The sequence below is a fragment of the Agelaius phoeniceus genome, chromosome 14 (assembly GCF_051311805.1).
Source record: "Agelaius phoeniceus isolate bAgePho1 chromosome 14, bAgePho1.hap1, whole genome shotgun sequence".
Taxonomy (NCBI): Eukaryota; Metazoa; Chordata; class Aves; order Passeriformes; family Icteridae; genus Agelaius; species Agelaius phoeniceus.
Genome location: NC_135278.1, coordinates 12,802,298 through 12,822,246, shown reverse-complemented (window position 1 = coordinate 12,822,246; position 19,949 = coordinate 12,802,298). Strand labels below are relative to the sequence as shown.

General features: G+C 51.1%; 1 protein-coding gene across 3 annotated transcripts in view; it reads left to right on the top strand.

Moving 5' to 3' along the window:
- The window catches only part of DOCK11 (dedicator of cytokinesis 11), an 80,989-nt gene that overhangs the window by 8,847 nt on the left and 52,193 nt on the right, over window positions 1-19,949 (top strand). For all 3 annotated transcript variants that reach the window (XM_077186123.1, XM_054641282.2, XM_077186124.1), the window contains exons 2-9: window positions 10,307-10,423; window positions 10,648-10,737; window positions 11,402-11,484; window positions 12,362-12,431; window positions 14,721-14,816; window positions 17,980-18,114; window positions 19,121-19,298; window positions 19,733-19,812. In XM_077186123.1, coding sequence (XP_077042238.1) covers window positions 10,307-10,423; window positions 10,648-10,737; window positions 11,402-11,484; window positions 12,362-12,431; window positions 14,721-14,816; window positions 17,980-18,114; window positions 19,121-19,298; window positions 19,733-19,812 — 849 coding nt within the window. The remainder of the gene's footprint in view (window positions 1-10,306; window positions 10,424-10,647; window positions 10,738-11,401; window positions 11,485-12,361; window positions 12,432-14,720; window positions 14,817-17,979; window positions 18,115-19,120; window positions 19,299-19,732; window positions 19,813-19,949) is intronic.

Below are 19,949 nucleotides of genomic sequence, written 5' to 3'. Positions count from 1 at the left end.
TAGCATGCCTGTGTTGCAGAATGCTTTGAGAAGTCATATCTGGCAGAAATTCAGTTATCCCACAGAAACCAGTACCCTTTTGCCAATTTCTATTAACTCTATTATTTTCGAAGGAGGAAATCAAAGCTGTGACGTGTTTGCACCTCTCTCATGCTCTGCAGCAGATGCTCAGCTGGATGCAGGTGCAGTTTGGCTGACACAGAGCTACCCTGGTGCCTCCCTCTGCCCCTGGAGGAGGAGGGCTGGGTTTGACCCAGGATGTGCCTGTGCAGGCAGGGACTCACAGGAGACCCCATGGCAGAGGGTGCTGAGCTGTCACTGTCACCCAGCAGCGCTTGGTGATCCTGAGGAAGGTCAGGCACAGGCACAGGGGTACTGAAAGCAAAATGCTTGTCCTGCTGCACTGCCCTGTGCAGGGACAGTGCTGGCTCACCTCAGGTGTGTGCCCATGCCAGACAAGGGCCGTGCTACCTCTTGCCAGTGCTTCTCCTGCTGCTCTGCACCTGTTCAGGGTTTCCAGAGGTGATGTGTGGAGGTGAAGTGCAGCTGGGCTGGAGTGGCAGCGCTGCCTTCCCAGCCACTCACACTTGGGCTGTGAACTCTCACTGCTCCATTGCAATGCAGCTGTTTCCTGGGGCCTGTTTGCTTAAGTGATTATGCAAGAATCTCAAGCTTTCAGGAAAAAAACAGCGTTCCTGCCTCTCGTGGCTGCAGAACTCTGCTTCAGAATAGGATCTGCTAAAGGCTGTGAACTGTGGAGTCCATTTCTGAGTAAGTGGAAGGAAAATGAAGAGTCACGTGCTGATCATTCTGGTTTCCTGTAGTTCTAAACCAACTTGTAGACACTTCAAGGCCTGAGTTCATTTTATTTAACAGGCCTAATAATGACAGCTAAATGTTTGCATGTCTACAGTGACATCTACTTTTTGACTATTTCTTCAATCCTTCCCCAAGCTGGTGTCCCACACCAATGCTGTGTTGCTCTCAGGGACAGCAGTGTGACTGTAGGCACTTTGTTTTATCACTGGGAAGTGAGCATTGCATTGAAGGAGACTGCCACCTTACAAAGTACCCAGAACCCAGGTTCTGGTGCCCCCCAGGGCTGTGGATGCAGGAGGGGAGGGCTGTGGGTCGGTGAAATGCTTTTGCACAGAACTTGGGCGGGGTGGAGGGAAGCACAGGAGAGGGGGCTGGCTTCTGATTCGAGCTTTAGGATGGAAAGAGTGAGTCATTTCCACTGCTGATGTTTTCTTGCAGGGTGCCAGGGCTGTGCACTCATCCTCCCCTTCCCCACGAAGACTTTTTATTTCTCTGAGAGCTCCTGGAGGTGCAGCCATCTCTGTGCAGTGCAGGGAGGGTGTGGGACCAGGGCAGGAGTGGGGCACAGCAGCCTGGTGCTGGCTCTGCACTCAGAGCTGGAGCAGGGCACACACTGGCACAGAGTGGGGTGGAGAGGGGATGTGTGCACTCTGAGCCAGGGCCTGTCTCATGAGAGCCCTGGCAATGATGTGCTGCTGTTCAGGAGGCTGCTGTGCTGCTGCCTTGGAGGGCTGTGCAGAGAGAGCCTTGCTCTGAGCTCTGTGTGTGTGTGTGTGTGCGTGTTTGTGTGTGTGTGTGTTTGTGTGTGTGTGTTTGTGTGTGTGTGTGTGTGTGTGTGTGTGTGTGTGTTTGTGTTTGTGTGTGCGTGTTTGTGTGTGTGTGTTTGTGTGTGTTTGTGCGTGTTTGTGTGTGTTTGTGTTTGTGTTTGTGTGTGTTTGTGTGTGTGTTTGTGTGTGTGTGTGTGTGTTTGTGTGTGTTTGTGCGTGTTTGTGTGTTGATGTTTGTGTGTGTTTGTGTTTGTGTGTGTTTGTGTGTGTGTTTGTGTGTGTGTGCGTGTTTGTGTGTGTGTGTTTGTGTGTGTTTGTGTGTTTGTGTTTGTGTGTGCCTCCTGGCCTCCCTGGCCCCATATCCTGCCTCTCACAGCTACACAGCCCAACCTTGGCACAATTCTTGCTTCCCATGATGTGGTCCCTGCACAGATCCATCCCCAGATGGGTAAAACCCCCATCCTCCATTCTACCCTCTCCTGCACCACCTTGGGCCAGCTCCTGAGACCCTTCTCTCTCTGTTCTTCCCCTGCTTCTCCTCTTTCTGGTGAGGTTTTCCTTCCTTGCCTTTTCACAGGTTGCTCTGTGTGTTTGCATGCCCACCTTACAGCCCACCCCTCTCACCTGTCCCAGGTGCAGCTGTGGTGGTGTCTCAGTATTTTGGTGTCTTCAGCAGAGCCAGGATCCCTGTCTGGACATTTTTCTTGTGTTTTTAAGCTTCCTTCTTTCTGGCCAGTGTAAAAATAGTTTTGGCCTGCTCATACCCAGCTTTATGGACTGTTTTTCACCCTTGAGCTTCTACCATTGTGCATCTGCTGCATCCAGCTGAGTGCTGGCTTTGCAGCAGGCTCGTGGACACCAGCTCCCCATCACCTGCTGGGAGCTGCCTCATTGCCTCCCTGCTGATTTCTTCCCAAAATGTGGCTTTGCTGAGAAGCCCAAACCTCCTGGCATCAGCAGGGCAGCCCTGTGCTGTGCCTGCTGCCATGTGTGCTGACTCACAGTGTCTCCCTGCTTGCCCTTCCTCCCTGAGCTCTTCTTCCCTTCTCCTGGGGTTTTGAATGCAGAGTCCTTGGGGCTCAGGCTTTATTCTGGCTCTGCAGAGGTTTATGGCACTTCCATGAACATTGGATGGCCAAGCCCAGAGTTCCTGGGTTTTGATGATTCTTTCTCATGCCCAGCAGTCTGCAGTGATGACTTCTCTGAAGTGAATCTGAGCTTTTGTAAATTGAGCTCTGCAGCCTTTCTGCAAGCTTGAGTGAGTGTGTAATGGGATCAGATGGCAGTGCAGGAGCTGGGGGTGGAAAAAGTCACAAATGTGATACTAAAAGGAAAAAGCTCTTAAAGGCCACACTATGTGAGTTTTTCCTGACCTGATCTTTGAATCCTGGCTGTGGAAAAGCTTTTCTGTGGATAGAAATTGCTCATTTCCACATGCCCATATGGTTTGCCAAGTGAGTTTGCTCAGTTTCCAGGCATCATTTGAATTCTCTCATGTACAGTCAGGTTTCTTGAGCAAAATAAAAAAGTGGGGACTTCTCTCTGCTGTTTTTGATTGTGCATTGCAGTGGGGAGTGATCTCTCTGCCCTGGAGTGTTGCCAGTCTCAGAAGTAATGTGATTTAAGCTGTGACAAGTGTGTCCCAAGGGTAGCTGTATGCCTCCATCTTCCCCTCCTTTAGCTTTCAATTCTCCAAATTGACTTTTCCTCTCATTTTCTGTGCATTTCACCTACTTGGCCCTTTGTTATTTAGTTTAAAATTTGGGCGTTTTCCTGGCTTTCATGTAAGTGCATTGCAGGGTTGCAACAGGTGAGGCAGCAAATAGATAGGCTGTAAAATGGGGGCTGAGTTTTGGGGAGCCGTTGTACAATCTAAGGCAGCTGCACACATCCATGTGATCTGTCCTCTTCCTCCTCCTCTCTTCAGCTGCTCCAAACAACCAGCACTTTAAAAACCGACCCCATTTGTGCCTCTGGCTGCTCTGGGATGTGCTGCACACACGGGGCAGGGCTGCACCGCTCAGGATGTGGGGACCGGCCCGAGCAGGGGCTGCGGAACGAGCGGGGCTTGCAGTGGGAGAGCCGGGGGGGGGGGGGGGGGGGAGTGTGGGGGAGAGTGCAAGGGGGTGAGCGGCTGTGCGCGAGTGTGAGCGGGTGTGCCTGAGTGTGCCCGAGTGTGCCCGAGTGTGCCTGGGTGTGCAGGGGTGTGCCCGGGTGTGCCTGAGTGTGCCTGGGTGTGCAGGAGTGTGCCCGGGTGTGCCCGGGTGTGCCTGAGTGTGCCTGGGTGTGCAGGAGTGTGCCCGGGTGTGCAGGGGTGTGCCTGAGTGTGCCTGAGTGTGCCCGGGTGTGCCCGGGTGTGCCCGGGTGTGCCCGAGTGTGCAGGGGTGTGCACAGGTGTGCCTGAGTGTGCCCGGGTGTGCCCGGGTGTGCAGGAGTGTGCCCGAGTGTGCAGGGGTGTGCACGGGTGTGCCTGAGTGTGCCCGGGTGTGCCTGAGTGTGCCCGGGTGTGCCGGGGTGTGCCCGGGTGTGCAGGAGTGTGCCTGAGTGTGCCCGGGTGTGCAGGAGTGTGCCCGGGTGTGCAGGAGTGTGCCCGGGTGTGCCCGAGTGTGCCCGGGTGTGCAGGAGTGTGCCCGGGTGTGCCCGAGTGTGCCCGGGTGTGCCTGAGTGTGCCTGGGTGTGCAGGAGTGTGCCTGGGTGTGCAGGAGTGTGCCTGAGTGTGCCCGGGTGTGCCCGGGTGTGCCCGGGTGTGCCCGAGTGTGCAGGGGTGTGCCCGGGTGTGCCCGGGTGTGCAGGAGTGTGCCCGGGTGTGCCCGGGTGTGCCCGAGTGTGCCTGAGTGTGCCTGAGTGTGCCCGGGTGTGCAGGAGTGTGCCCGGGTGTGCCTGAGTGTGCCCGGGTGTGCAGGGGTGTGCCCGGGTGTGCAGGAGTGTGCCCGGGTGTGCCTGGGTGTGCCCGGGTGTGCCCGGGTGTGCCTGGGTGTGCCCGGGTGTGCAGGAGTGTGCCCGGGTGTGCCTGAGTGTGCCCGGGTGTGCCCGGGTGTGCCCGGGTGTGCCCGGGTGTGCCTGAGCGTGCCCGGGTGTGCCCGGGTGTGCAGGAGTGTGCCTGAGTGTGCCCGAGTGTGCCCGGGTGTGCCTGAGTGTGCCCGGGTGTGCCCGGGTGTGCCTGAGCGTGCCCGGGTGTGCCCGGGTGTGCCCGGGTGTGCAGGAGTGTGCCCGGGTGTGCCCGGGTGTGCAGGGGTGTGCCCGGGTGTGCAGGAGTGTGCCCGGGTGTGCCTGGGTGTGCCTGGGTGTGCCCGGGTGTGCCCGGGTGTGCCTGGGTGTGCCCGGGTGTGCCCGGGTGTGCCCGGGTGTGCCTGGGTGTGCCCGGGTGTGCAGGAGTGTGCCCGGGTGTGCCCGGGTGTGCAGGAGTGTGCCCGGGTGTGCCCGGGTGTGCCCGGGTGTGCCCGGGTGTGCCTGAGTGTGCCCGGGTGTGCAGGAGTGTGCCCGGGTGTGCCTGAGTGTGCCTGAGTGTGCCCGGGTGTGCAGGAGTGTGCCCGGGTGTGCCTGAGTGTGCCCGGGTGTGCCCGGGTGTGCAGGAGTGTGCCCGGGTGTGCCCGGGTGTGCCCGGGTGTGCAGGGGTGTGCCCGGGTGTGCCCGGGTGTGCCTGAGTGTGCCCGGGTGTGCCCGGGTGTGCAGGAGTGTGCCCGGGTGTGCCCGGGTGTGCCCGGGTGTGCAGGGGTGTGCCCGGGTGTGCCCGGGTGTGCCTGGGTGTGCCCGGGTGTGCCCGGGTGTGCAGGAGTGTGCCCGGGTGTGCCCGGGTGTGCAGGAGTGTGCCCGGGTGTGCCCGGGTGTGCCCGGGTGTGCCTGGGTGTGCCCGGGTGTGCAGGGGTGTGCCCGGGTGTGCAGGAGTGTGCCTGAGTGTGCAGGGGTGTGCCCGGGTGTGCCTGAGTGTGCCCGGGTGTGCCCGGGTGTGCCCGGGTGTGCCCGGGTGTGCCCGGGTGTGCCTGAGCGTGCCCGGGTGTGCCCGGGTGTGCAGGAGTGTGCCTGAGTGTGCCCGAGTGTGCCCGGGTGTGCCTGAGTGTGCCTGGGTGTGCCCGGGTGTGCCTGGGTGTGCCCGGGTGTGCCTGAGTGTGCCCGGGTGTGCCCGGGTGTGCCCGGGTGTGCAGGAGTGTGCCCGGGTGTGCCCGGGTGTGCAGGAGTGTGCCCGGGTGTGCCCGGGTGTGCCTGAGTGTGCCCGGGTGTGCAGGAGTGTGCCCGGGTGTGCCTGAGTGTGCCTGAGTGTGCCCGGGTGTGCAGGAGTGTGCCCGGGTGTGCCTGAGTGTGCCCGGGTGTGCCCGGGTGTGCAGGAGTGTGCCCGGGTGTGCCCGGGTGTGCCCGGGTGTGCAGGGGTGTGCCCGGGTGTGCCCGGGTGTGCCTGAGTGTGCCCGGGTGTGCCCGGGTGTGCAGGAGTGTGCCCGGGTGTGCCCGGGTGTGCCCGGGTGTGCAGGGGTGTGCCCGGGTGTGCCCGGGTGTGCCTGGGTGTGCCCGGGTGTGCCCGGGTGTGCAGGAGTGTGCCCGGGTGTGCCCGGGTGTGCAGGAGTGTGCCCGGGTGTGCCCGGGTGTGCCTGGGTGTGCCCGGGTGTGCAGGAGTGTGCCTGAGTGTGCAGGGGTGTGCCCGGGTGTGCCTGAGTGTGCCCGGGTGTGCCCGGGTGTGCCCGGGTGTGCCCGGGTGTGCCTGGGTGTGCAGGAGTGTGCCTGAGTGTGCCCGGGTGTGCCTGAGCATGCCTGGGTGTGCAGGAGTGAGCCCGGGTGTGCCCGGGTGTGCCCGGGTGTGCCTGAGTGTGCCCGGGTGTGCCCGGGTGTGCCCGAGCCGTGTGCTGGTGTTCGGGGCCTGTTCCTGTTGCAGGAATCCCTCTGTTTCCTGTTCAATGCCAGCCAGCTCGCTCGGGCTGGGCACTCCATACTCCAGTAGAGGCTCCTGCTCTGCCTGTGCCGCTGCCCCAGGGCAGCGCCGTGCCCCTGCCAGATGGGGCTCACACACAGCCCTGGGCTCAGCCTGTGCTGGCCTGAAGCAGAGGACAGAAGGAGCAGTGTGTGTTTTGGGAACAGGCTGGTGTGGGGGCTTCAGCCCGAGGGATGAGTGGGCTTATCTGGGAGGGTGCACTGCTCTCATGTTGTCTTTGTTTAAAGTCATGCTTGTTTTTCCCTGAGGTGTTTCAGTTGTTTTTTATCCCAGCACAGTGGGCTGCAGTGCTTTGGGCTGGATGCTGCTGCTGGGTGTGCTCAGGTGCTGCATCCACAGGAGCTACAGGAGAAGGCAGCTGAGCCCAGGCTGTCCCTGCTGTGTTCTCAGGAGCATCTCAGTGCAGTGTCTGCTGCCCCGGATCAGGAGCTGCTGTGTGTGCCACAGAGCAGGATGCCTTTGGCAGCACTGCACGTTTTTTCCTGCAGAAATGGATTGATTTTGTTGCTGGACTGGCAGCATTTCTTTGTACTTGGGTATTGGCTTCCCCTGTGGAGGAGTTTGTGGTTTCTAAGACTCTAATTACTTTAGTGTAATAGTTTTTCCTCTGCTTTTGTAATGACTTTGGTGAGTGCCATCTGCTGTTGTGACACTGCTGGGGAGTGTGAGCCTGGGGTACACTTCAACCTTCAGGGAAACTAAGACTTTGAAATCCCATTTTCAGCTTTATCTCCAGCCTTTTTGGACTGATGGGAGTGTGTGGACTCACAGGGACAAAAGGACAACAGATATTTGGGATGCAAACAGACCCTCCTTACTGCAGGGTCTGTTTGCAGGGGCACAGCCTGCCTGGCCCTGCTGGGAGCCTGCACAGTTTAGGGTGGAGGGAGGCGTTTGTTTCCTCGATGGCTGGCAGGAGCCACATCCTTCCTTCAGCAGCTGCTTGCTGACAAACAGCTTGACCTACATCCTCTGGCTTTGCCTCAGAGACAACAGACAGGGTGGTGTGCTGGGTGTGAGCATGGTCAGTGCTGGGCTGCAGGGGATGGACACAGGGCTGCTGACACAGGGAACTGGCACAGCCTGGGGCAGGGAGCCCTAGGACTGGATTTCTGACAGCCCCAGAGGAGAAATGCCTGTCTGGGTGCTGCAGAGCCCTTCTGGGTGCCAGTGCACATCCCTCCATCCCTTGCAGGTCACAGGGCCTGGCACTGCTTTGTCAGATATAGATCACAGCCTGCACCACACGTTTTTTCCAATATCATTACATCCACCAGACTAGAAGGGCTTTAAAATCCATAACCCTTTATGGATTTTTTTTTTTGTATTTGTTGTAGGCAGTGCTCTATGAGTTTCCAAATATTTTGTGTAAGGATCTGGGATGCTTTGCAGCCCTTACCCTTCAGCTGTCATTGAATCCCACCAGGATGACTGCCAGGGCTTTGTCTTGCTGGTCATCAGAGGTATCAGATCTAGAAAAGAAATGTCATCAAAGCCCCAGCTTTTTAAAGGGACAGCTTTAGAAACACAGTCCTAGTTTCAGGACCATGTTGCAAAACAATAAAAGGACTGAAAATACAGTGTGATTGGAAGGTCTGCATTTCCAAGGAGATGTGGAAGGCTCACAGAGGGACTCTAATTTACTGTCACAGCTGCTGCAGGGTGAGGTGAGGGCGGCCTGGTGTGAGTTCTCGGGGTCATGGCACTGCTTTAACCCAGCAAGGCTACTGAGTTTTGCCACGATTGGTCTGGCAGAGCTGGGTGCCTGTCCTGTGGGGCCCTGCCTGCTGTCATGGGCAGGGCAAGCCTTGGGGCCCCAGGCCTGCAAATGGGTGTCCTGTTAATTCACATTAATTTGCAAAGCTTGGCCGACTTTGAGAAGTGCACAGTGCTATTCTGAAATAAGACTGGTGTTTCAGGTGATTAACCAAATTCAATTAAGCAATTAATGGGCATGAGACTGACTGAGAGTAAATGAGCTCCTTTTCTCTGTCTACCTGTTGGGTTTTTCATATTCCTGTTTTTCAGATGGACTCTTTCTTTTCTTAATAAATCCCTTACAGCTCAGGTCTTGGATGTAGAATCAAGAAGTTCTGTGTGCAGTGGGACTGGCAGCATTTGTCACCCCATTCCCAAATCCCTCATGGCTGAGGGAGCTCCCTGGATGCCCTGGCAGCCAGCCTGGGCTCTCTGCTCCTGACCTTTGACTTTCTCACTGGTAATCTGAGGAGTGTGAGGTTCCTCTCAGGACTGTGCAAGCAGTAAAGCAAAGTTTTCAGGGAGTGATTAAGAAGGGAACTTTTTTCAGATAACTGAGCTAATTCATGCTGGATTTCTGCAGCATGGAAAGGAAACATTTAAATGCAAAACTGTCTAAGGCAAGATGTGTTTCATTAATGCATCCCAGGAGCCAAAGGCACAGAACAGGCACAGGACCTTTGGCTAGGATTGGTTATGGAAGAGCAATGTTGACTTCCTTGCTTATCTCACATGTCACAGAAAATACTGAATTGTTTAGACTCTCAAACAAGCTGGTGTGGCTGTTTATCCAGTGGTGTTATACAATGCTGAGCTTTCAGTCCTCATTTGGGACTCATTTTTTTAAGCTGCTGGTTGTGCTGTGTTCAGCAAGAGATCTTGCACTGGTCTCCTCTTTACTCCAGTCATGGTGAGCAGTTCATCCCAGAAAAGCCATTTTCCTGGAGGGTAACATGTGCTGCCCATGGGGAAGCATCTGATGTTCCTCTTCTGAGAGGGGAGAGCTGTTGTCCTGCAAGGATGTCCTGTCCAGAGGCACATGGCACCACGTGCTGCTGCAGGGCCTTCATAAACACTGTCTGTGGCAGGGCCAAGCAGCAGGATTTTGGTTGAGGTTCAAAACAAGACAAAGGTGATGGGTCAGAATTTGGTTCATGTTTTATTGTGACCACTCCTATACAGAGTCATTGGTTGGCTTTTGGTGTGAAGTTTGATTTTCACAATGCAGTGCTGAGAGCCTGACTCTTGCTGATGAAACCTGAAGTCAGGCTGGGCTGCTGAGATGGCATTTGCCTGCTTCAGAAGTTGTTTTCCTCATTTTACTGGGTTCTGGACTTGTTACACAGACAAAATTGGTACAATAAGGAATGTAATGAAACTCTCCTAATAGTTTTTGCTCGTGACTCCAGGGATTTTTGGAGAAGTTCCTCTTGTTCCCTGAAATGTGAGTGAGAATAAAATGGGGCTCTGGCCTTTGGCTGTGTCTGGGCTGCGATTTATGGAGAGGGCTTTCCTGTCTTTCCAGAGGGATGCTGTTCTTCCTTCCAGGGGCTGAGATTCCTGCTTTGGCAGTGGCAGCTGCAGCCTTGCTCTCCTCATTCCTGGGAGAGCACAGCTCTCATCTGCTCCTCAAGCAAAGCCAGCCCCGAGCTGAGCAGAGCCAGTGCAGGAGCCTTCCTGTGCTTCTGCCAAGCTATACAGATGAGCTGCTCAAACATAAAGATGCTGGATCTTGCAGCTGTTAAAGAAAGCAATGGCCTGTCCAGGAGGCTTTCTTGCTCCATTAGGAAATTAGAGACTGTGCTGAGACAGAGCAGCACAGTGCTTTGTTATTCCCATAGCTTATTGCTTCAAATTTAACCCTTCATCTCCCTCTCTGCAAACCATGCTCATCAGTGGTGACCTGCAGCACAGGAGCATCAGAGTGCCGAGTAAAGGGCAGTCCAGTGGTAACACAGTTTGAAATTAAGCACAAGATGTTAGTTACTGGTTATTTTAGATGCTACACATGTGTAATATTTTTCATAATCTGTTTTTCCTGCAGGAAAAAACGAAAGTGGTGGAACCCCTGGACTATGAGAACGTGATCCTCCAGCGCAGGGTTCAGATCTACAGCGATCCCCTCCGGGACCTCCTGATATTTCCAATTGAGGATGTGTCTGTGAGTTTGCTCTGGCTCTTTCCCATGTTGGAGGCTCACTCATCTCCTGTCCTGCTTACCTTGGAAAATTTCCACCATTAACCACATGTTAATTTTGGCTGCATTACTGACACATAAAACCAAAATGACCCACTGGTGGCTTAGGCCCACCACATTTATTTAAAGTGAGTGTCAAGCCCTGAAGATGCAGTTTGTGCTGAAAAAGTGTTCTCCTTTTCCTGCAGATCTCAGTCATCGGCCGACAGAGAAGGACTGTCCAGTCAACAGTGCCAGAAGATGCTCTAAAGAAAGCTCAGAGTCTCTTTGTCAAAGAGGTAGGGACAAAGCCTTCAGCCCTTGATGGCCCTTGGACAGGATGCTCAGCTGCAGCTCCTGATCTGCAGCATTGCAGCTCCCTTGGCTTCTCCTTTGTGGGCAGCCCTGCCCGATCTGCTGCACAGGAGAGTTCTCACAGGTATCTCATGTACAGAGTGTCCTTGCAGTGGGTTTTGGACACAGCCAAGGTGTGTGGCTTTGCACCACCTGCCTGACAAGGGGATCCACAACCTCCCTGGAGCATCTGGAGTGCTGTGGGTTTGTTGTGAAGTGCTGCTCTCCAGGACCATTCCCTTCAAGTGCAGCAGAACAAAAAGCAGTGGTTGTGTTGAGTTAGATGTGCTGTGTTTCTGAGGACAGAAAACTTTTGCCTTCTGGAAAACAGTCTCCTCCCATATCCCTACTCCATTTTTAGAGCCTTGGAGTGATGTAAATCCAAAATCTGTAGCTGTGTGGCAGGCCAGATGCTGTGTGATTTTTGTCTCTGTGCTGAAAAGGTTCCTTATGGAATTCTGCATTGCTACATGAAGGAAGTGAAGCAGCCTTGCCCACTCCCTTCTCACTTGTGCTTACCTCACCCTGCAGTATGTAACCTCTCAGACTGGTGCTGGGCTTTGTTGTGCTTGCTGTAGCTTTCTGAGAGCTGTATTGTTTTCCTTTCAGTGCATTAAAACCTACAGCTCTGACTGGTTTGTGGTGAACTACAAATATGAGGAATACTCAGGAGACTTTCGGATGTTGCCATGGTAAGTGTCGTGCTCCCTTGGAATGCTGATGTGTGATCACAGGATGAGGACAGACTGCAGCCCAGACCCATGGCAGGATAAATAGTGTTGGCAGTGCCTGCACAGGAGCCCCATTGTGCCACTGGGCTGGTGTTCCAGTGTGCCTCACACAGGCCAGGCAGATTATCCTTGTGGCCCAGCACAGGGAGGGTGATGTGCTATTGCTGCTGGGGCTGCCAGTGCTGGGGAGTTCTGCTTGGAAAAGCTGGGCTGTGCCAGTGCTGTGCCAGTGCTCCCAGCTCCACAGCCAACTGGGCTTTTCAGACAGGCACATCCATCTCAGATTTCTGCTGGATTGTTATTTCCTGTGTGATGGTGCCTGCTCTGCTCCCTGCCCACACTCTGGGCATGTCTGGACCCCTGTCCAGGCTGCTCACATGCTGCAAGCTTGTTAAATGCTTTTTCTTCTTAATTGGGTGTAGTGGGTGTGTTCTGAGGGTCTCGAGGGGATGTGAAGCAGCAATGGAGTCATACTGCTCATCAAATAATGTTAACATTTTTGAATAATCTTGTAGTCTGATCTTGCTTCTTTTTTGATAAAGATGGAAGATAAACCAGAGTGCTCTCTCTTTGTTCCATAAAGGCAAGTCAGCAAAAACTCTGCAGAATCAAGAGCTAACAAGAGAAAGCTAATTACAGACTGCTTGTGCCTAATTTCCATGAAATGCACTCAGAACTTAGCTTTCCCCAGCTGCAAGGAGCTGTAGGTCTCTTGCAATTTATCTTCTGTGCTCTGTAGCCTGCACTTTGGCTGCTGCTTCTGGATCCAGCATCAGCTGCTGGCTCATACAACCCTCATGTTCCATTCATTAAACATGAAAATGTGTTGTGATTTCAGCAAATCCTTTAGGCCAGACAAGATTCCAAGCCATGTGTTTGAAATTGATGAAGACTTTGAAAAGGATGAGGTAAGGAGAAGGTTGGTTTTTGGTTTTTTGTTTTTTTTTGTTTTTTTTTTTTTTAATGTATTCCTGTTAAAAAAGCAGGAATACATTAAAAAGTTAATTTCACAAGGCAAAGCCAGAATTCAGTTCCTAGGAATGGTTTTCTGGTGAGTGCTTTCTGCTGTGAAAATGGGATCAAAAGTGTGGCAGTGATTTATTTCAAACAATGACATGATAATCTCTTGGAGCCAGGGGTCTCCTAAGCTATCTGGATGATTAGTCATATTTCTCATGGTTTTTTTCCCTTGAAACAGAGCATCACAGGAAGAGGACAAAAAGGAGGCCAAGTAGTCACTAAGGAAAACTCCTCATGTCCAGAACTAAAACTGGGCAGTCTGTTTTTCAACTACACTGTGATTCTGGGGTTCTCCTCCTAGAAAGTTTTGTGGTTTACCACATAATCAGCAGCAATTTTTCAGCAGTCACTTTGACCCACCCTGCTGACAGTGTGTCAGTCCTGCTCTGCCCATCCTGTGCCAGTGCTGGGAGGTGTTTGCCCCTCTGGAAGGGGCATCTTGTGCTCAGCTGGCGTCAGGGAGGATTGGCAGCCCTGGAGCTCCTCTGGGGGGTGGGCTGGGGGCTCTGCCAGCAGGGACATCTCAGACCTGCTGGTTATTTTGGATGGTGCAGATGCCGTGTTTCCTGCCCATGAATATCACATGTGCTACAGAAGGGATGGGCAGTGTTTTTCTATTTCAACTACCATGTGGAGATTAATCCATGCACGTGGTATTAGGAAGTTTTTGTTTACAGAGGGAAGGGTTTAGCCCAGCTGTTTAAAATTCCCATGGCACCAATATGTTGCTGCTGAGAAATTACAGAGGAAAAGGGAACTTAGTTGCAGAGCTGAAGATTTGGAGGGGCTGTTTCATGCACATTTCTCAATTTACTGGGGTATGTCCCAGCACACCTCAGATCTGGACTGTGTTAGCTTCTTTGTAAATGGAAATGTTTTGTCAAGTTTGGCCTTAATCTTTTTTTAGCTATGTTGTTAATTTGCATCACATCAGTAACTTGAGGTGCTGCCTCTTAAAAAATGTCTGCTCTGGGCTGGAGACAGTGCTATGCACTGTTATCAGCATGCCTCCAAAAAAGCAAAAGGACAAAAATACTCTATCAAAATGTGGAGACCTTTCTTCTTCTGGCCAGTGTCCCAAGTCCTCAAACAAGAGAAGTTACTGAGGTTTGTTGTGGAAGAGCATTGCAAGTGCTTTCACAGATGTTGTGAGGTTTGTATCTTTTGGCATGGCTGTATCTAAAGGATTCTGTTACAGTTTCCCGACAGAGCATTTGCATTAGAATTGTGTAATGGAAATTCAAGTAAAAGAAATCTCTTGATGAAAAAAGGTGAACCACTATAAAGGAGAGACCATAGGTAGTTTTACCCAGGGAAATAAAGCATCAGAAAATTTACTCTGGAAGCTGGACATGAAAAGAGTGCAGCCCTGCCCCTTTGGATGCAGCAGGCTCTGTAAAGCAGCTCCTTCATGGCTCAGCAGGGCAGGCTGGGGCTGCCTCTGCTGCTGAGGCACTGGGAACCCCAGGGTGAGATTTTTTCAGCACTTTGGGCTCTCATTTCTCTCCCTGGTGGAGGTCATGGTTAGGTGTGAGTGGAGAGCCATTCTCTCTTTCTGGGACCATGGGACAGGAGCAGGTGGAACCCATCTGGTGTGCCAAAACCAGCCTGGTTGGGTTGAAACTTTGTGGTTTGGTAAATGTGAAATCAGCCAGTTACATTTCAGTTATTTTACTGGGGTTTGGTGGTTTTTGCTGAAATATAAAATATGAGAATGACAAAAGGATATGACAGGAAAAGTTCAGAGTTCTGCATTTTGCAACTTCCTAAACAGACTGTCTTGAAAATTTCCATCTTCCCCAAGTTTTGAAATCCTGCATAAGAGCCTGAGGCCTCATTGCAAAATCACTGTGCAGCTCTATCAGAATAGATGTAATCTTTCTTTTTTAAAAGGTGACAGTCTAGCCTGTTTTACCTCTTTATTGGAAAGGAATATCCCTGATATTTTATTTTATTTTATTTTATTTTATTTTATTTTATTTTATTTTATTTTATTTTATTTGTGATAGCATTGTATGCATAGCTGTACCTGTTGCACATACATTCTACATGTCACTGTATTGCTGTAGTTAAAATGATATTGCTCTCCAGGGTGGACAAATCCCTTTGTCCAAGGGGAATTTCCTGTGGGAAACAGTTTACCTGACCTCTTTTCATGGTTGTTTGCTGTCTTTCAGGACTCCTCTTCCCTGTGCTCCCAGAAGGGGGGTGTGATAAAGCAGGGCTGGCTGCACAAAGCAAATGTCAACAGCACCATCACTGTTACCATGAAGGTGAGTTTGGTGCAGTTAGTGATGAATGAGGTGGAGCTCAGGCCACATCTCCAAAGCTCCCAGGAGCACAATGGCTGGATTTGGGTTGGGATGGGCATCTGCCCCTCTTGTATCCATGGTGGGCTGGAAAACCCAGTCTGGCAGCAGTTTCTGACCCTCCCCTCCCCAGCATGTAAGGCTGATGCACGTTGCACCATGACAGGCAAGCTGACCAAAAGGTGAAGCATGTTCTAGTAAAGCAAGATTGTTTTCTGGACGAGCAGCTGAGGCCCAGGAGAGGAAACAGCTGCCCTGCAAAGACAGCTTTCTGAATTTACAGTTTCCTTGCTGGTTGGAAACATGTAGAGAGGCCAGCTTTAAAATAAAATGATAAATCTTTGCTTTTAAAGCAGGGGTGATATTACTGCAGAGATGTAGCATTACTGACCTGGAAGCAGCAGCTGCCTTGTCTCCTGTTCTCTGCTCTTCATAATCCAGTGTGACATTGCTCAGATTGTGCAGAGATTTTGAGGAGTCCCACCACAGGTTTTTGCTATGGCAATGAGCCTTTCTGCAGTCCCACCATGCAGCTGCCTTTTCACAGCAAAGAGAGAATGTTGGGGAGTTTGTAAGGATATGTTAAAATAATCTCAAAAAGCCTAGCTGTTCCAAGGCTTGATTCAATGAGTTATGCTTCCAGGGGAAATGGAATGGGACTGTTCATAGGGCTAATTTTAATTTGAGTTTTAAAATGGGCTTGGAGGTGATAGACAGAAAAGGAATTTCTGATCCTCTGCTTTTCCAAGCTAGCTTAAAGCAACTTTTTTCCCTGAAACTTCTGGAGGTGGTGTCATCTGTGCTCAGTGTAGTCAGTTGGATCTGTTCTAGCCTGAGCTCTGGTGGTGCTGGTCTCAGTGCCCTGCACCTCAGCCCTGCCTTTCAGAGAAGTTACCTGAACTGCACTGGCTTCAGTTCAATTCATAAGATCCAGGGTCTCCAGTGAAGCTCTGGTGTCAAAGTACTGAGGATCAGGAGCTGTTCTCTGAGCTGTGTCTTGGAGCCAGGGGTCTCCTAAGTTATCTGGATGATTAGTCACATTTCTTATGGCTTTTTCCCTTGAAACAGAGCATCATAGGAAGAGGAAAAAAGGGAAGTGAAGTAATTACTAAGGAAAACTCCTTATGTCCAGAACTAAAACTGAGCAGTCTGTTTTTCAACTGCACTGTGATTCTGGGGTTCTCCTCTTGGAAAGTTTTGTGGTTTACCACATAATCAGCAACACCTCTAAGGCACATGTGAGGAAGCTGAGGACTTTGGCTGAGGACTTTGGCCACCTTCAGCCTTGCCACCACATGGAGAGGCTGCTCTGGTGTGTCCATCTCATCAGTGCTGGTTCTCTGCTGGGCTGTTGGTGTCTCACACTGTGCTAAGTGTGTGCAGAGTGTGTTCTGTGGAGAGCTGAGCCACAAGCAAACTCTCATTAGGCTGCAGCTGTCACCCTTTATTTCAGAGCACCCTTTCCTGTGCAGGAACTGCCCTGGTTTGGCTCAGCTCTCCCTCTCTGGTTTGCAATGTGTTGGTGGCCTGTGCTACAGCCACAGCACCAGGACTGTCCTTCTGTCCTTCTCTGCCCAAGTGCACTTCCCCAGGTCTCTAGCCCTCCCTCTGCCATCTCAGTGCTCACCAGCAGCCCCTGTAGCCTGATCAGAGGGGATGTTCCCTCTGCCCACAGGTTTAGAGTATTAATTTCCTCTTCTGACAGTGATTTCTGACAGCAGTGCTTGCACAGGGGGAAGATCACAGGAAAAGTGTTTGCTGTTTGATTCTGCATTTGCTTTTGAACAGAGTTCAGCAAATGCAAACTGTTTAGCATGAAATTCCATAACCACAAGGGATATCAACCCTGTAATATCTAGAGAGAGATCTGTCATGGGTTTCTGTGGCATCCACTGCCAGAATTCCTGAGATTGCTTCAGTGAAGTGCTAAATCAGTGTTCAGGCTGGGTTAATGCTTCACATCCTTGGCTTTCCATGTGTCTTTATGCTCTGTTGAACTAAAGGTTTAGTTAAATCTTATAAAACTTAAAGCTCAACAGCCCATGTAGCATCTCTACAGCTAATTATCATCCAAATGAGGCCAGAGGTTACTCTCAGAAGGGATGGCTTATGGTTCAGGGCATGAGCCTCCCTCCCAGTTCTCTGCAAGCCAGGGGGTTTACTGAACCTGTGCTGGTGTCAGTAATGATAGAAACAGGAAATTACTTGTAATCTCCCATGTGGCATGAAAAATGCTGTGTTTATTCATAGATCTTCCAGGTAGACAGAACAGTAGAAATCCTTGCAGTGCTGCTTGGCCTGCCTTCCTTCATGATCCTCCTCACACAGATACCCAGCAACAGTGAAATGCACCCTGCTCCTTACAGCATATGGTGCTACCACAATTGCTGCCAAAATGGTCTCCTGAATTATAGTCCAGTAGCTTTAGGCTGACAAGCATGAAGAAAGGTGTTCAGAGATACTGGAGAGCTTTTTTTCTTTTTTTTTTCTTCATGAAAATCAGTAGTACAAACACAAGGACAATTCTCCTGAAATGACTGCTTTTTGATGTAAGAATTGGACACTAAGCCAAAGCCAGTTCATGAAAATAAGTTTGTATAAAAAACCCCAAACCCAAAGCCACAAAAAATCCAAGCAGTTGAATGGATTGCATTGTCCCTTGGCTTGCATTTGAGTGCTAGGAATTTCCACGTCTGTTCCTAAGTTTTCCAGACAATTGCTTTGTAAGTCTGAGGTCTGTATGAAAAAGGCTCTGGAAATACCTGCTTTAGGGTGGGATGGATCTTCAAGTACTGTGCTGATCTGAATTTACTGTGCAGCATTGCTTTGTAAGGATAAATGAGGCTGGAGCCAGCTGAGAGATGAGCTGGGAGCCCTGGGGCATTGCTTTAGATGGGCAAACTTACAATAACAACAAGGGCATTAAAATTAAAGAAGATGATGGAAATCTCTCTTTGTAAAAGCAAACCATATTCAAATGGGTGAATCTGAACACTCCAGGGTCAGCAGTGTTTTGTGTTACAGTCTTTTCTCAATAGCAGGGAGGGCAGCTGTGGAAGCCATGGCTGTGGTTTGTGATGTACAGCAGAGTGAATACTTGCCTGAGCAAGAATTTGTGTTTTTGCAGGTATTCAAGAGGAGGTATTTTTACTTGTCACAGCTCACAGATGGCTCCTATATTCTGAATTCTTACAAAGATGAGAAAATTTCAAAAGAATCCAAAGGCTGCATTTTCTTGGATGCTTGCAATGATGTGGTTCAGGTAGGTGTCCTTTCTGTGGGCTCTGCATGGATTTATGGATTGCTGGCTCTGAGACAGACAGGCCTGCTCTCTCGAGGTCTGAAGGCATGGAATTGCAGATTAACCCAAAGCTGGTCAGCTGAACTGATCAATAGGCCAGTGAGTAAATCATATTACATTATCTGGGGCACCTTCCTCCTCTAATTGCTGCTTGCTCCAGCTTCTTGTTTCTTGAGCTATGTCTTGGTGAGTCCATGCAAGCAGGTAATCCTGGGAATTCAGGACCTACTCAGGGGCCATAAGGTTTTAGGAGCAGGTATTTGTACAGGCCTAATCCTGGATTTGCTCAGCTGTGCTAGAGTGAGGTGCAGCAGTGGATTGCTGCTCTGCCTTCTGCCCTTGCTGTCTCTGCAGAAGCTGCAAGCACTGATTGTGGTGCAGGGTGGCTTAAATTATCCCAGTGGTTTGCTTCAGCATGGATGAGTCAGAGATGTGAGTTTCCATTTATCTTTCTGAGCACAGTAAAAGCAATAATGCACACACCTCAGTGATCTATGGGAGGTACTTCCCAAGTTGCATCAGATTTGCCTTGGTTTCTGGTTGGAAAATGCTGTTTAAAGGCCAGCACAGCTTCAGAAAGCTGCAATGTACCACTTGCTTTTTAAAGATAGATGCCTCTAAGTGTCCTGGAGTGCAGCATTACTTACCATGTCAGACAAATCCAATTCCTGGCTTCTCTGGGTAAACATTAAAGGTCTGGTGACATCAGAAGGAGCTTGTTCCTGCTCCTTGGTGCAATGTCTGTGCTCCAGTCTGGCTTTCCTTCTCTCAGACTAGCTGGCCATGAACCTGTGCACTGCTCAAGGCACAAAGCCCTCTGTGATTGCAGCCAGATTGCTGTGTCAGGGAGGGTGCCTGCCTTGTATTTTGTGGTGTTTCAGCTCAGGATGCTTTCCCAGAGAGGAGCTGTGTGGCAGGTGCTGTGTTGTTGAGAGAAATGTAAGATAAATCTGTTTTTGTTGTTCAGTGTCCCAAGATGCGCCGCTACGCCTTTGAGCTGAAGACAATAGACAAGTACAGCCACTACCTTGCAGCTGAAACTGAGCAGGAGATGGAGGAATGGCTGGTAACTCTGAGGAAGATCATTCAGAGCAATACTGAGAGTTTGGTGCAAGAGAAGAAAGATGCTGTGGAGTCTGTGCAAGGTCAGTTTGTAAATAAACACCTCCCCTCTGCACAGGATGCAGGCAGGATGCCTGGAGAAGTGTATGCTGTACTGAATTTAAAGCAGGAATTGTGGCTGACACACAGTATCATGCAAAGGAGCTTAGTATAACACAGATGATAGTCTGAGGAATAAAATTGGAGAAAAATGTGACCCTTCTTCTGGAAGGGAAATCCATGGCAAAGTTTCAAGGCTCCTGGAAAATTGGCTCTGTGAAGTTCTGCTTTGGACAGACCTAGCAGACTGTAATAGTACACTTTGATACTGGTAAAGCATGGAAAAATCTTACTCCCAAGAATGGAAAAGTCTCTGTAAACTGTTTCTGTGCTATTGTTAGCAAATACTGCAGGATGCTTTCTGGCAGAGTGCTGCTCCTGCAGTTGTTTTGAACATCTGTTTCTGGTGTCCTTGCAGATGATGAATCGAGCACGCAGGGAAAGTCAGAGAACATCCTGGAGAGCCTGGAGAGAAGCATGCATCCAGAGCTGATGAAGGTATTGTGTTTGCAGGATCACTCTCCCCACCCACAGCTACTTCTGTCCAGCTTCTCTGGGAGAGGGATTTTCTGCTTTCTGTGTCTCCAGCTCTGGGCAGGCACCAGGTCCTGGTGGGGTCTCTGTTATCCCACCTC